This window comes from Dermacentor albipictus, chromosome 1 (assembly GCF_038994185.2).
Source record: "Dermacentor albipictus isolate Rhodes 1998 colony chromosome 1, USDA_Dalb.pri_finalv2, whole genome shotgun sequence".
Taxonomy (NCBI): Eukaryota; Metazoa; Arthropoda; class Arachnida; order Ixodida; family Ixodidae; genus Dermacentor; species Dermacentor albipictus.
In genome coordinates, this window is record NC_091821.1 from 372220109 (window position 1) to 372236087 (window position 15979).

General features: G+C 47.4%; 1 protein-coding gene across 3 annotated transcripts in view; it reads right to left on the reverse strand.

The window, feature by feature from the left end:
* The window catches only part of LOC135904071 (uncharacterized), a 592735-nt gene that overhangs the window by 200440 nt on the left and 376316 nt on the right, over window positions 1-15979 (reverse strand). For all 3 annotated transcript variants that reach the window (XM_070531888.1, XM_065434658.1, XM_065434656.1), the window contains one exon: window positions 5676-5776. In XM_070531888.1, the coding sequence (XP_070387989.1) occupies window positions 5676-5774 (99 nt within the window). In that variant the 5' untranslated portion in view covers window positions 5775-5776. The remainder of the gene's footprint in view (window positions 1-5675; window positions 5777-15979) is intronic.

Below are 15979 nucleotides of genomic sequence, written 5' to 3' on the forward strand. Positions count from 1 at the left end.
CAGAGTTATCAACTGCTTTAGAAAATACCACACCCAAACCGCGCGAAAAGTCAGTTCCTTCGAAAAACCGGCGGCTGTATATATAATCTTTCAGTGGCAATGCTACACTCCTCAGCTGTCCTTCCTCACGCACCCACAGGGCAGAACTGTAGCTGCACATGCGCAACGTCAGAAAAACTGTTACAGTCTTCAACTACGACCGTTTCGTATCAGCAAGAAGCAGAGGGCACCCTGCCGGCTACTCGTTTTTTTTTATTTTTTCTTACGTCTTCAGAAACTCGCAACCGATTACCTGTGGTCAGAGCGCGCCCAAAGCTAGTTGTTACGCAGGAGCGCTGCAACGCTGCTGCAATTACGTCTGAACAGCAGCTGCCGGCGATAAGCGAACGTATCCCAAGGACGTCATGCTCAGCTAGCGACCGCGCAGTACGCTCGGACCGAAATTTTATGCAGATCCGGGAGAGGACAGACACGAAATAAGCGCTGCTGCAGCAGTTTCAAAAGGAGCTCGCAAAGCGAGAACCGGCAACAGCGCGAGCGACAGCGACCTTGCGAAGGTCACAGGCGTGGCGGCCGACGACGCCTGACTCATGACCCTGTCCGAGAGAAGCTAGAACAAGAAATCCGGTCCCCCAGATGAGAAACTAGCTGAGGCGGTCCACGCGACCAGCGAATAGCCGGGTGTACACAGAGCAGAGGGGGGAAAGGGGGTCGTCCGTGCCGTCTGTGCAAAGGGGGCTCGCCTGAAGGCACCTTACAGCTCGCCTACGCTGCTCTTCGCAGACCGGGGGCACGATGGCAAGAAACGACAGAAAAAAGAGGGAATCCGGTCTGTCTTTCCCTCGCCCGAGTGTGGAACACCGAGACAGGAGCCGGCTTGAAACGGTCTTAATCACGCAAATGCAAGAGAGAGAGAGAGAAGGGCAAAGATGAAGAACCAAGAAACCGAGCGGGAAGCGCCAACACCTCTCGAGGGTACGTACTATATTATAAAGCAACAACATGAATAAGCGCGTGCGCAACCCACACACACACAAACTCCTGCACGGGCGCTCCGTTCCGGGCCAAGTTTTCAACGTCACGAAGCTTCGCCGACAGCGCTAGTGTCATCGAGCCGCTGCTTGCTTCCCGACTCCCATCTGCTGCTGTGGTGCGACAGCTTGCTATTTTCTGCACAAGTTTCTTTTCTACGCAGCCCTCTCCGCATCCTCCCTCTGTGGCTTTGCTAGCGCGTCTTGCTTGTTCTTTCTTTCTTTCTTTTGCAGCCGTGGATTTCCCGTTGCCTCTCGCCTTTCCCCTCTAGTCTGCGACCGCCTGGCCCCGTCGTGGCGACAGCTGCAAATCATTAACGACTTCGAGGAATACGGGCATACGTGGTCTGCTCGCCACACCAAAGAAGGAAGCCACCCGCAGTGCGCAAGCAGTGCCGTGTCTCTGCTGGCCGAATGCCTGAGCACTCGACAGCGTGTTCCGACACCACGAGGAAAAGAAAGAAAGAAAGAAAGAAAGAACATCTCTGCGATGATGCTCCTCGGTAGGCGACAGTAGATACAGCTGCGAATGAGCCGCGCATCCACGGAGGCACCCCCTTCACCCTGTTTTTGGGCCTTGCCTTTCCTGGCAACGTTACAAGGGACGGGAGCTCGCTGAACTAACGCTCCATCTGCTACTGGCCGCAGCTGCGACGGTGTAGCGAAGATTAAAATCGCCGGGCGACCGAAACACACCTGCCATCGCAGGCGTTCAGAATGCGAGCCACGCGGGAGACGGCGCCGCGAGATTGTGCGTTTCCAGAAATGCGGAGCTGCAACTGAGAATATTGCTTCTGCTTCTGTGTAATTTCCCGTTTTGTTTCTTCTCGGGTGCACACAGTACTGCACCTTTAGTTTGGTCAGGTCGACTCATCGTGATTCCCCGGAGCGAACAGAAACAGTCACATTTTTTAAACAGCTACGGCAGTGAATTTCGACGCCTACGTACGAGACAGCTCAATGAAAGGAAAAAAAAAATGTGCGAAGAACGTTAACTTGTCGTTTCGAGAGACCTGCCAGAGAGTGATAAAGAAATCGTGCCACTCACTGGCGCATATGATATTTTAAGAATAGTAACGCGAGCCAACCATGGTCATTAGCAGATAGAAAACACGCGCAATTAGCAAGGATTTAAACTATAGGCAAGTTTTAAACGCTTTGATATTTGCACATTCACTCAAGGAGACTTCACGTCCTTCACTTGCGCGTGAAAATTCATCAGCCGCATCTCGTGCTTCCTGACCCGCTGATGCCACAAGCGATTGCGAGGTCTGACCTCAATTGCGCATTGCTCGAACAAAGCGGGTCTCCCTCGAGCATTGAGGTCAAGCACATGAAAACTCCGTGTGTAGCTCCCGTTCATTGCATTCCCATTGAGAAATATATTTTCCGCGTTACGCGTTTACGTTGTTCAAAGAAAAGGAAAAAAAAAAGATCTTCTCTTCCTCGCACAATGGTGGCTGAGTCCGTCCATTGATGTCGAAAGGAATTTTCTCGTAAACGCGTGATGCTTGCCTGGAAGAATGCCCAAAGTCATTCGCGTATTTCGCACCACTGCGTGCATTCCCGCAGCGTCGTGTCCGGATAATGAAGAAATGCTTGCTCTCGCTGCCAGTCGTGACGAGCGCGATAATGGCCTTTTCGTGCTAGCGAGTCGGCGAGGCCTCGGTGTATTTGATCTAGCCTCAGTAAACGTAGGTGCCATCTCTTAACGTTCCCACTAGGGTGGCGTTTCTCTCTTTCTTTTTTCTCGGTTTTTATCCTTTTGTGAGTATGCATACTCGCCCAGTAACCCTGCACTACGAACGCAGGCTGGTTCGTGCGAATTATCTATAGCAAGACCTATTCGTTATTTTTCTACAGGCTGAAGTCGTCGCGTACTAACTTCAGGCGTCTGTAGCACAGTACAACTCAACGGCGAAGGCATATCGCATGTCACGCGTGATATCTGAAAAAGAAGTCTGACGTTTTCATAGTGCACGTTTTCGTCGTCATTCATCCGTCTGGTTGCAAGATAAAGTATACAACCATGCACAATTCTTTGTTTGTTTGTTTGTTTGTTTGTTTGTTTGTTTGTTTGTTTGTTTGTAGTACGATACGAGAGGAAGGAGGATTAGTTATATGCTGACGTCGTTTGGGACCCGCATACCGAATGAGACATTAACGCGCTCGAAAGTGCTCAGAGAAGAGCGATAACATTCATCTTCAACGCGTAAGGCAGGCACATATCGGTTAGCAATCTCATGAAAAGAAACGGCGTTCCAACACTCGAAAAGCGACGAAAAATTCACCGGCTGCTCTACAATATAGTCGACAATAAGACTAAACTTCAAAATCTGTTCACAGTTGTGCTCAGTAATGGTGAGTAATTATTTTGCCTTTTTTTTATGTTTGTTCGTGCATGAGTGCTTTTGCTTACTTTTTGTAAATTATAATTGCTGTCCTCATTGGTGAATTCTCAAGTGTTGTTTAACTCCTGTCAACTCTCTGACATGGACAGTATTCATTTTGTAACTTTATGCTATCGCCAGTAGTGTATGTTTGGTTTTGCTCTGCTTTCCACTTGTATCCACTCCTGCCGTGGTCACTAATGGGCAGCTGGCAATATTTGATATTAAAAAAATATACTTGCGCTGCGTCACCAAGCGTATGCGTCCCTTACATCGCCCCCGTGGTGATGTAAAATGTAACTTGTTAAAATACCCAGAGTTTGCAACAGAGAACACGTCTTTTCTTTACCGTTTGAAACGCACAGCGACGGCTTGAAATCTACAGGGAAACGAGGAAAGAGCTGCTGACCGCATCGCAAATGTCTAACCTTTAGATTAACCCGTCAAGAGCGGCCAGCAGTGAGGATCGAGAGGGCTATGGAAGGAAAAAATTAACAAACAGAAAGAAAGTAGAGGGCGATAAAACGGAGAAAAACAGAAGGGCTACAAATTTGAGTAAGGTACAGAAATATCTATAAAGACGGGACTGCGATAAGGTTACTGAATAATTCGCGTGTCAATGACGCCTTGATTGCAAGTAAGGCAAAAATTAAATGTACAAGACCTGCAAGACTCGGGTAACACTCTCGATCACATTAGGTAACGCCTCTGAAAAAATAACGGCATGGGTTTTGATTCCAGTCGCATGATCTCGACAGTTGTCCGAAACGCTCGTCTCTTTCCAAGGAGTAAGCGCAAGTCACTCGGCTGCGGGAGAAGTGTCAGGATTAATATGCGAGACAGTCCGCATGGCCACTGGCAAAGCAATTAAGTTACCGCATAACACGGCGCTCATCTACCGGCAAGCATAGCGACCCCCCCCCTCCCCCCCCCCCGCCCCCGCTTTGGTAGGCGGGATGTATACATATGCGCAGGGGTGCAGCGAGGCAGAGCGACCACACGAGGAATAACACATGCCAACATGGCGTGCGTACCAAAGTGCAACCGGGAAGCTCAGTTCCGCGATGCTGAGATGTAAGGCACGCGCCAAGAAGCGAACGCGGCGCTCTGTATGTGGCCACATGCCTGTCACGTCGGCGAGATAAAAGGGGCGCCCGCTCGGGTAGTGCAGAGGCCACATCACCAGGAAGGCACGGAGCGCAGGAGATAGCAATGGCCGGGAGGGGTGCGGCCTCGTGGTCGTATAACATGCGCCATGCCGCCTCGCCCTGGGAGCGCGCTGCTAAAAACCGTGCACCATCGCGAGAGCTGTAGAGGTGCCTGTCCAACCAGCACCCGAGCTCCGAAAGTTCACGTTCGGAAACAGTGCGCGCGACTGGCCGGCCAGCATGTGAGTGCTGTCCAATCGCATTAACTGACGGCACCATCATAAAGGCACCGTATAGTTTACTTTGATGAAAATTTCCGTGGGAATAATAAACTATCGTTTGAATGCCAAAAAAGAAAGATCAAAGCTGCAAGGAATTCAGCTAAAAGTAAAGAGCTTATTTCTCCGCATCATTGTTTCCGCTGTTTTCATGTGGATATATGCTAGTTATATAACTCCACCAAGACCTAAAGTTAAGAGAGTAGGTGCATTACTGCAAGAAACAAATCGGCTAACTTGCACGGACACCATGTCATAAGAATGCACACTGGAGCTGTACTTTCAGTTAAAGCCACAATTTAAAAAAGAAAAATACAGACGCACTTCAACATATATAAGACTGCGGAATCCAGCGTCGTATTCCCCCACTCCCTGATCCCGCGTGTTGCACGTCACTTCCTGCAATTTCCCAAGTGGTTATCCATACACTCACCCCGTCGGCGCGTTAAACAGATAACAGTTTGGACTATATGACGTACGTTTAACAAAGATGTTATCATCGCACTTGTCCATCGTGTTCTAAAGTGATAACAGCCCCTTCCCATCTACGCACTTTATCTATTCAAACTCACTAGGAGATCGACCTATAGCGTCGCCCTTGGTTCTCTTCCGCTAGTTCTATGCGCGCGTGCATTCATTCCTTTCCCTTCGCGCAATTATGAATTCACGACACTGCACGGATTTATCGAGATGACATAGCACACACAATGTGGCCGTTTGCCGGCACACGACGCCACAGTCTATAGGAGGGCGCTAAACAAAGTGAAGGAAGTGTACGGGAAAGGGGTGGTGTCGCCAAGTCGACGCCGTCTTCTCTGGGCCACTGACCTGAGTGTCGTCCTGGGAACGGTGAGTCATCTTGTTGATGGCACGCTCTTCGGCCACAGCTTCCAGCAAGTTGCTTTCGCTGTTGCAACGGATGGGCATACCTGCACGGAGCGCAACAGGAAGTAGGAGGGCATCGTTAACGACGTCGCACGGTCTTTTACTCGGCCCGTGTTGGCAGCGGGTTCCATTAACTAAATGGTGACAACGCTACCTTTGGCGGCCAGAGGCGCCCTGCAGGTCACCAAAGGCGAGCGACAGGAAACAAATGACCTCCGTCAACAGAGGGTACCGGCGGCAGCGCGACACGATTTAGTGCATGCTTACGCATGCCGTTCCCAAGGGCCCGCCTCTTCGGTGCGGAATTAATCAGGTAGAAACTGTCGGCGCATTCATAGATTTGCAGTCCGTAGCAACACCTATACGTACAGCCTTTGTCAAAAGTGTACGCGCTAACCCGTGTCTTCGTTATAGAGTCGACTATCGTTAATTCGACCCTTGGGGGACAGCGAGATTTGCTCGAATTATGCGGAAGATCGAATTAACAAACGGCACGAAAGTTAACGAATTCAAATATTTTTTATCGCTTGAAATAATCTGTATTTTTCTTCTGTTTCTAGCACTTGAAGCGAGACTCTACCAGTACGAGGCCAAGAGCGCCGACGTGTTCAACGCTACCTCAGCGTGACGCAACACGAAACAAGTGGGAATAGGTGCTTCATGGGTGGAAGGAGCCTCGGTGCTTAATCGATAAAAATAAGTTTAAATAAAACAGCTCCACGACTAGGGAAGCTGCAGCACCATCTGCTGAGTCTGTTGTGTGCAAAACTATCAGCAGTAGCTGCGCGCATCAGGGCCCATTGGTTGAGGTCGAATTAACCGAAGCTACATGCTTTCGAGTTAAAACTAAAGATTTTCTTCCGTGTAGAAAGGTATGGCTTTTAACCTGAACTTTCCAGTGCATTCTAATTAAGCAAGAAGTCGAATTACCCGAGGTTGATTTAACTGGAGTCGACTGTATATGTCGTTCGACTATGTGGTGCGATTTCCGGGGTGCTCCTGACAATCAAGGCCTCTGGATGGTAATTACAAAAGCCCTTTTCATTCTTCAGTGTGTTGGAAATTATGGCATGCCACAAGAACTGCCTTAAACAGTCTGTAGTCAACCTAGCGGTCGCTGGCAAGGTAGCCCATGCACTATTGAGATGGATTGACATTGCATTAACGGAGCTTCAAATGAAAAAAAAGAAAAGAAAAGACTGATGAGCACATACTAATGAATGATCAGTAAAGAGGCATGCATGGAAAAAAAACTGCTAAAAATGGCACTGCACACTGAACAGGCTGGTGGTCTATTTACCTATACTGCGGTTAGCAGTTAGCAACACGAGCTGAAATGAAGTTTCCGGTGGTTTTTATGCTCAGAAGCAATGACATCGAGACCAAGCTTAAAGCAAGCAGATCATAAAGAGCACCAACATACCTATAGTATGCATGCATAAGCGTATCGGGCTCCGCGGTAAGAACAAAATCACTTTATTCGAAACACCACCTTGATCAAATACTTTCATGGAGCAATCCGCACTAAATCAGCGTTTGTGGCACATACGCTTATGCCAGAACACCGTATAGAGTGTGCAAAATCTTACTTTTTTTTTTTGCGGCGACTTGTATCTCTGACTTACAGTGCGCGCGAGACGACCATAAAGTATATGAGAATATGAGAGCGCCCGCACATAAACTTTCATCGACGATTTGATTCATTGATGTGCTTCAAGGTACTCTCAAAGCAACGCACATGCTATATGACAGACGCCGTAGTTGAGGTGAGACCGGAATATAATTCTGACCACCTGAGGCTGTTTAGATCCTAAGCGCCCTACACAACCGAGCGCTTTCGCCTGCCGCCCTATGGGAATGCGGCCGCCGCCAGGAATTGAACCCGCGATCTCGTACTTGGTAGCAGGACGTGACAGCCAGTCGAGCCACCGCGGGAATATAGGTGCGATCACGTGTTTTCTTGAGCGCGCGCTGTTTGTTTGCTTGTTTCTGAGTGCGTGCGTGCGATAAAGGAGCAGGAAATTATGCTAATGCTCACCGAGCATGCACTATGGTAAGGGGGACATCGACCGGCTGGCCAATGACGTATGCGCTATATAACAGGAAGTGCTTCGACGACGAAAGTCCCACGCTCATTCAGCGATGGCATGAATGACGTCTCGTATAGAAGGAGACATCCTTCGGGGAGGGAGAGGGGGGGGGTGGCCTCTTGAAGCACACAGGTAGACAAACTGCAGCCACGATATATATACGTTCCCACAAGAGGCGCAGTGATTGCCGGCGCGTATCTGTGTGCCATCGATGGCCGCCCCGAACGCTGTTGTTACGCTGCTGCCTGAGTTTTCGGCACACGCCCATTTGTCGGCCTCTATATAGCATAATAGGTGCGCGCGCGCGCTCCCGAAGCCCAAGCGCGCAATTCAGCCAAGTGGGTCGCTGAGCTGCCCCGGTTATTTTCGTCCGTTAGACCCGAGGCAACGACGGCGAACGGATAGGCACATGGAAAGGTTGGGCGACCGCGCGCACTGATATAGAAGAGGGTATCTGCAGCAGAACGGGCGCCTTCGCTGATCGGCCTTGCGTACACTATAGCTACTGCGGAGCGGAGCGATACGGACGGATTTAACGAGAGAGTCCGAAATACACGAACAAAAACAAAAGTAGCAAACAAGAGATTGTTTATGCAGCTGGGAATAAGCAGCAGTTCCTTCCGCCCCGCTTTATTAATGTTTTTTCCCGCCCGCACCACGTAACACCGATGCGAGGTATAAATATTCCAGCCGACACGTGGAGTTTCGCCGCGAATATGACCGCGTATGCGTAATGAAGTACAGCGCTTTAATTTTTGTCGCGGTTATTACTTTGCACCACTTACTTATTTAGGTGAGTGTGCTAGCGTCGATGCGAACACAGGCGGCTTTATAGCGGCACGTTAACAGAGCTGTACTTTTGTCAACCGCGTACACAGAGAGAAAGAAAAAAAAAGAAAACCTAAAGGGAAATCAAACATTCCTGTCTGTGATAGAAGCACAACTGCAATAGAGATTGCAACAGGTCAAGAAGGCCATTAGCTTCAGCAACATACGGTCAGGAGAGTGGGCTCTTCAAACCAAACTCCGTATGCTGGAGGCTCTGATGAAATGCGGTGGCACCGTCGCGGTCTACACGGGTGGAAATGACTGAACAAGACTTTACGAAAGAAGGAGCATGGCTCATTAGAAAAGGAAGGGGAATAAGATAGGTAAAGATGTTTGCCTCTCTCGTGAAGAGCCAGACGGCGTTGGGTCAACTTATCTACTTATTTATTTTGTGGCGAGCGCACCAACAACTGCATAAGGGCGTTTCTTTCCAACCGTGAGGCACGCATCAGTATTGGCGAAATCACATCGGAGACATTTAAAATGCCTAGCAAAGTAACACCTCAAGGAGCGATAATATCTCCACTGCTCTTCAACACGGCGATGTGCCGCCTCGCGCGCTATCTGGATCGGATACCCGGTCTGCCTTGCACGCTCTACGCGGACGACATCACGCTGTGGGCGAGCAGAGGTTCCCTGGGGAATAGAGAATATGCGCTCCAAAGCGCAGCATTAGCGGCGGAGAAAATTTCCAGAGGAAGCGGGCTGAAGTGTGCGCCCGAAAAATCCGATGTCACCCGGATACACGCGAAAGGCTACAAATCCAGAGGGTCTATTCACATCGTGGTTGAGTGCCAAACGGTCCCAGATACCCACGATGCGAGTCCTGGGTTTGTGTCTTCAGACCGACGGGAGAGCAGCACAGACGCCCAAAACCCTCAAATCCAACAACCCTCAACATAGCCCAAGATGATACGTCGGGTGACGCACCGAAAGGTGGGTATGCGAGAAGACAAAAGCCTAAGGTTTGTACGCGTCTTAGTAATTCGTCGTCGAATCACGTATTGCTTACTTTACCAAATCCTGAACATGGAAGAGGAAAGGCAGGCCAACACGATAATTCGAACCGCTTTCAAGGCGGCTCTGGGCCTGGCTAAATGTACCTCCACGGAGTGCATGTTAACTTTGGGAATACATAATACTTTCGACGAACTCAGGCAGGCCACTCTGATGCGACAGATGGAACGCATCAGCTTCACAAAAACTGGTAGGGCAATATCGGTTCGACTCAACATCCCAGCATACCCCATTTATTTCACCGAACAGACAGTATACCTCTCCTTCTTTCGGCGACATCCAAAATTACAGTATACCTCCAACTCCCGAGAACCTGCATCCATCCCGAGTGCAACAAGGAAAGGCGCAAAGCACGTACGCGCACAACATATTCAATTGATATACTCTAACCATATACTCGAACCTCTAACGACACCGACGCAGCTACACCGACCCAGCTGCGTATGCAGAGGCGACCGGGCAGCGCTACCAAAGGAGTTACACCCTGGAAGTCGTGAACACGACCTGACCGCAGCAAATAACCGGCTAGCCTCGCGGTAATCCCTAAATCCTTCAGCCACCGTTGTCGCCTACTCTGGTGTCCGGGACACGCGAGGGTACAGGGGAACGAACAGGCTGACGCGTTAGCTCGAAGATCTACCAACCGAGCGACGGCGTCCTCTTCTAACCCCAACCACTCGCACTATCCCTCACAAAATCCCATCACTTCAAGGGCCAAAGATTTCCTTGCTCGTCAGCGCGGAGCCCGCGGAAAATACCCAGCGCTTCACCCACAACATAGCGGGGAAGAGGCCATCGAGTGGCACAAAATAGACTGTGGTATCCCCCATCTAAAATTGCTAAGCCCCGTGTACCCCACTCGCTATAGGGCCAAATTCTCTTGGTGCAGTGGCATACCCACCCTAATACATGTAATCTGGGAGTGCACTACGCGTCCTCATAGGCCAAATGGCAATAACACAATGGAGCAGTGGAAAACACAGCGCGCCCATTCCGACTTCGCAGGACAAAAGTCAGGTCAGGCAAGCACTGGGCAGGACGAAGGTCAGGCAAGCGGCAGAGGGCAGTGGCGCCCTGCAGACTGAGGGGCTCCGACCACCCCTCCTTAAAATATTTTCCTGTCAATTAAAGTTTTTCTCTCAATCTCTCTCTCTCTCTCTTTATATATATATATATATATATATGTTGTAATGTATACGACCGCGAACACACGGCGCCTTCGTCAAAACATCGCTTATCAACTCAAGGTCAGGCCAAGTGCGAAAATTACGAAGGCCCTCCGAGCGGTGTTCATGCACACGAAGCCACCGTTAGCCTCCTTATCCTCTCAAAGCAAACGTCAGGAATCAAAGGCGCGGCAGAGAGGCAGCGGGAGTTGCGGCGGCGTACAGGGGCCTGTTGCTTTCCCGAGGCAAGGGTCTAACGCTGCCACGCAACCTGATACCGACCGAACGAAGCGGCGACGCCTTGCAGTCGCGACGCATCTGTCTCCTTCGTCTTATCAGTGTGCCCAGCACCGCACCCACCAGATCGGTTTCAGAGTCCCTACGAAGAGGCAGAGAGAGAGAGAGAGAGAGAGAGAGGGAGTTTGTGTCGCGCATCCTTGTGCTTCCCCCCACCGCATTTCCGCGTCCCAGTCTTCGGCCCGAGTCACACGGTGTGCACTCAACAGCGCTTTAGCTATATAGGTCTTCTTTCCGCGTGTTTTACCGAGATCTATGAACGGAAACTGCACAGCGATTTCTGTAAAGAAGTGGCGAAAGTCCTCGACTAATTTTGCGTTGGGGCCCGGCTTACATAGCGCATGCAGGCCTTATGCCTGTTTCACATGCTGCGACTGGAACGACGAAAATCGGTGCTGTCGCACGCGTCGCAGAGCGATTTTTAGAGGGCCCATTTCACATGATTGCGATTTTAACAATGCGACTGGTGCGATTCCCAGGGTTGCTTACTGCCAGGTTTCATGGCACACGTTGCACAATTATTTTATTGTAATGAATAAAACGTTTAACTTATAATATTGTTGACTTTTCTTTATTAGGAGCAAATAATATGCTTGTTTTGTAATTTAAAAACGTGTTGAAGTTAACATTTGTTTCGGAGTGCGCGACGGCGGTTTCTGTAGTTCAGTGCGACATCGCGCACGTAAACAATGGTAAACAGCTGTTCGCAGGTGGTTCAGCGATTCTTTATTCTATGGTTCAGCGCTGTGTGTTATTTTATCTACCTTCTATGACCGTTTCGTTCTGCCTGCGCTACAACAATATACAAGATGACCTATCGACAAGTTCATATAGCTACCCTCACCGTATATGCAGTATTCGGAATTCGGCTGCCACGAAGTTGTCGTGTCAGCCCAACAAGATCCTCGCGCTACCCGTGCTCGGCGTCAGCTTCTGGAGAAATGATGCGTGTATATTGCCCGTCATTGCGCATATGTGGTGCCTGCTCCTAGCCATATTCTTACGCCAAACGCAACAAGAAGCACCAACCCGAACGCCCGCGTGTGCCCCTGAACGAAGCCTCAAACGATCTGTGTGATTACGACGTGGAATGAAAATTGTGTTGTGAAATTCAACCTTAGCGCTAGCCTGGTTCGTCCATCGCCGCGCTCGCGCTGCGAATGTATATATGGGAGCCCTCTCTAAATATTTCTAAAGGCGCAAAAGCCGACGCATCAAATGTTTCGAGCAGTTACCGTCACTTTTGTAAAAACCTGTACGTTGTAACATAGCATTCTAAAAGACACGCTTCTCGTCCACTTTGTTGTCCCGTGTCTCGCGCTGGTAGTATACTAGGAACTTCTAACAAGAAGACCATATCAATACGCGCTATTCATAACGCAGGATCGTAGGCCCACGGCAGGCGGACTTGCCGTAGAATTTTTCAGCTTTCTGCTCAGCCTCGCACGCCTCTCAAGGTTAGCCTGTTTTGTGGAAATAAATATTATTATTATATTATTAATGTTATTAGATATTATAGCTTCTTCACTGTAATTTATAGCAATCATCCGGATTTCTTAAGCTAGTCATGCATTTAACCTGTATTAGATCAACATTGTTACGACGTGTTTACGGGAGTCATTTAAAACTAGATTGCTCAGCCAGAGAAAGAACAAATGCAAGCCTCAGTGTTTATTCCAATTTGGTATTCCTAAACAGATTGTATTGGCAGAATTTTATGCCTGCTTGCATTTCCTGCAATTCAATGTTCAGAGCTGGAGAAACTTATTCCTTTTCTTGCTGTCGAAAGGCTGCTTCAATGTCGATAGCAAGCTATAATTATTCATTTCGAAAGTGTTAAGCAATGACTATATGTCTAAGCTTATCAATGCATTTTTGTTCTACGAACACAATTAAGTTTTCTCTCTCCCTCTCATTGACAGCCATGGAGTGAAACTGTTCACTTTCATAAGTATCCGGATGCAAACATTCTGGAGTTTGTCCTGAGTATTTATCTGCATCCTATAGTGTGCATGTATGTATCAAGTTTTTGTGTTACAATCGCAGTGATCTACACATATTGTTATATTGCAACAAACAAATTTATTTCACTTTGTTTTCAAATCTACAATGTGGCCATGCAGTAACGACTGCATTAATAAGCAAAGAAGAAAACTGCAGATTCAGTGTACGTGTTGGAATCTATGCGAAGTGAAGTTTTTGTCAAGTGGTCAATTAAATACTGTTAAAGTAACTGCGATATATACAATTTGTCTTATTTTCAACAATCCAACATGTCATCTTTTGCAAGGTTTGCTTATGCACCGCATAGGTCACAACCTTAATGTAATGTAATTTTTATGCATTACACTGTTCACAAACCATACCGAAACGCAAATGGCAGTTAATGTAGATGCACGCTGCGAGACATCAATGCAGTGACGTTTGTTGAGCAAGAAATGATGCGAGGTATATGCAGATAAATGAATGACATGTGCTTATATACATATTTATTTATATACCTCGCAGGCTGCAAGGTTGGAGTATTATGCGAGGGGGAATAGAAAAGTAGCTACAGAAGGAAGAAGGGCACAACATAAAAAAAAACATCAAAAAAAGCAGTGCCAATACATTGCACCAACTAGTCCGTGTTTTACTGGCACAACATTATACAATACTTAACAAACAATAACAGAAAAAGTTACTGCCCGTGCACCCTGTACAGACAGTAAACCAGCAAAGCTGAAATGTGCAGCCCCGGTGTTTATCACTGGGTTAATTTCAATGGTTTATTCAAGTCTTTCTATATTATTGGTTATGTCTGTGTTTCTTAATGAGGTTATGCACATGTTTGGCTTGGGTTTATCACATTGTTTATTTGGAATGCCACACATTGCACTTTGCAAGATCACTATCATGGAAAGTGCAATGAGTGGTTCATTGTGGTATTCCAGCGGGTCCATCAAAGTCTTTCTGAATTATGTTACACACTTGTGTTTTTTAATGCATTAATCATAATGTTTATGACTCAGTTATGCACTGCAGTTACGAAGTGACACACCGGGGCTGCACATTTCATTTAATTAAATACAGGGACACATTTTCGAACCTATTGGGAAGTCGGAGAGAGACTGCTGCACGCGTGCTCTGCTGCTAGAGAGAAACGACGTCACTATCGGTCTAGCCAATGGCCCACCACACCTTTGCTGTGAGATAATAATGACATCATGATCTTGTCTTAACCCCGTCCCCCTCTGTGTCCCTTCCCTGCAATAATACGCAGATAAATGTATGTTTGAAATGCATAAGCATTTCTGTCTACCCAAAAAGAAATGTCGCCGTCCATCATGCAAGACGAATGCAATGGCTCACACCCCCTTAAACAATGGCTCATACCCCTACACTAGGGTTTTTGGGATCGGACCATGAGTGTTTCGCCTAGGCATATACAGCTTCACTGTAAAAAGAATGAACACCTTTCTGCTAGAAACCAAGGCAATCATGAGGTGTATTAATATATGAAAGTTTATTGAACATGCCGAGTAAATGCTGTTCGACAAGCAATAAACCGAATTTACACAAAAAGCAGAAGCAAGATCTGATGTGTGTCCATACAGATTCCAACAGGAAACGCATCCATCTCTGAAAGTGTAACAGTGGCCATGCTGACACAAGATTCTCCCAGTGTGTTTGCATCTACAACATCCATAATTTCTCTAGGCAGCCGATCTCCACAGAATGCTAGCTTCTTCCTCTACAATGCACTCTCCACATCTGAGCGTGCATTGTAGAGGAAGAAGCTAGCATTCTGTGCAGATCAGCTGCCTAGAGAAATTACGCAAGCTGTAGATCTAAAAATGCTGGGTTAATCCTGTCAGCACGGCCTCCGTTAGAAATGGATGCATTTCCTCTCGGGAAACACACATGAATTTTTGATTCTCCTTTTTGTGCATGTTCAGTCTATTGCTTGTCAGCGAGCATTTACTCGGTGTGTACATTAAACTTTTGGTTGTTAGATCATCTCGGTTTTCTTGTTTGTCCTATGTGTTCTCTGGTGCCATCTGCAGCCAGGCTATTCGTTTTTTTTTTTTTAGACTGCAACAAGTCACTTTAATGGCCCTCATGATACCTTATAAAATCTTTTATTTGGCCAATGTAGCAAGAATGTACAGTGTGAAGCAGTAAGAACAGGGTATGCTAACTTCTGATTAAAAGGTTTATTGTGAAAATGCAGTGATCTATAAAGGTTACCACAAAGTAGTACAGCAATAAAACCTGATAAAGACTAGTGCTTGATGAAACCAAACATAAAAGCAGGAAAGGGAGATAATACATATAGATATACAAGTCCAGGGAAAAAAAAAACATTGTGATCATCAAGTGTGCATGTGGCTACCTTCCAGGAAACTCATTTTTTTCCCAGTGGCATGGAACTGGAAGTATGTGCTTGCATAAACAAGCTGTCAGTCCGTCTATTGGAATAACAACAAAGTTTCTTGAAAGGTGCTGGCATGCAGGATTGGCAATTGTAATGATTTTTTTTTCTTGCACTTGGAATTTTTCTATATTTTCTTTCTGTAGCATCTTTATTTATGTTTGCCTGTATCAAGCACCAATTTTTATCTATCCTTCAAAGATGTCTTTCTTTTTCTGGGGAAAACTCGGGGAAGGCAGGAGATGGAAATTCAAGACGATGAGCAACATGAGAACAAGGTGAAAGTAGGAGCCAACGTTTTCACACGTGGACCTTGAAGAAGACAAGTCCACTTGTCGAAACGTTGGCTCCTGCTTTCACCTTGTTCTCGTTTTGCTCATCGTCCTTTTTTTTTGTGCTAAATTATATAACTCGCCACATTTTTACAAATGAACC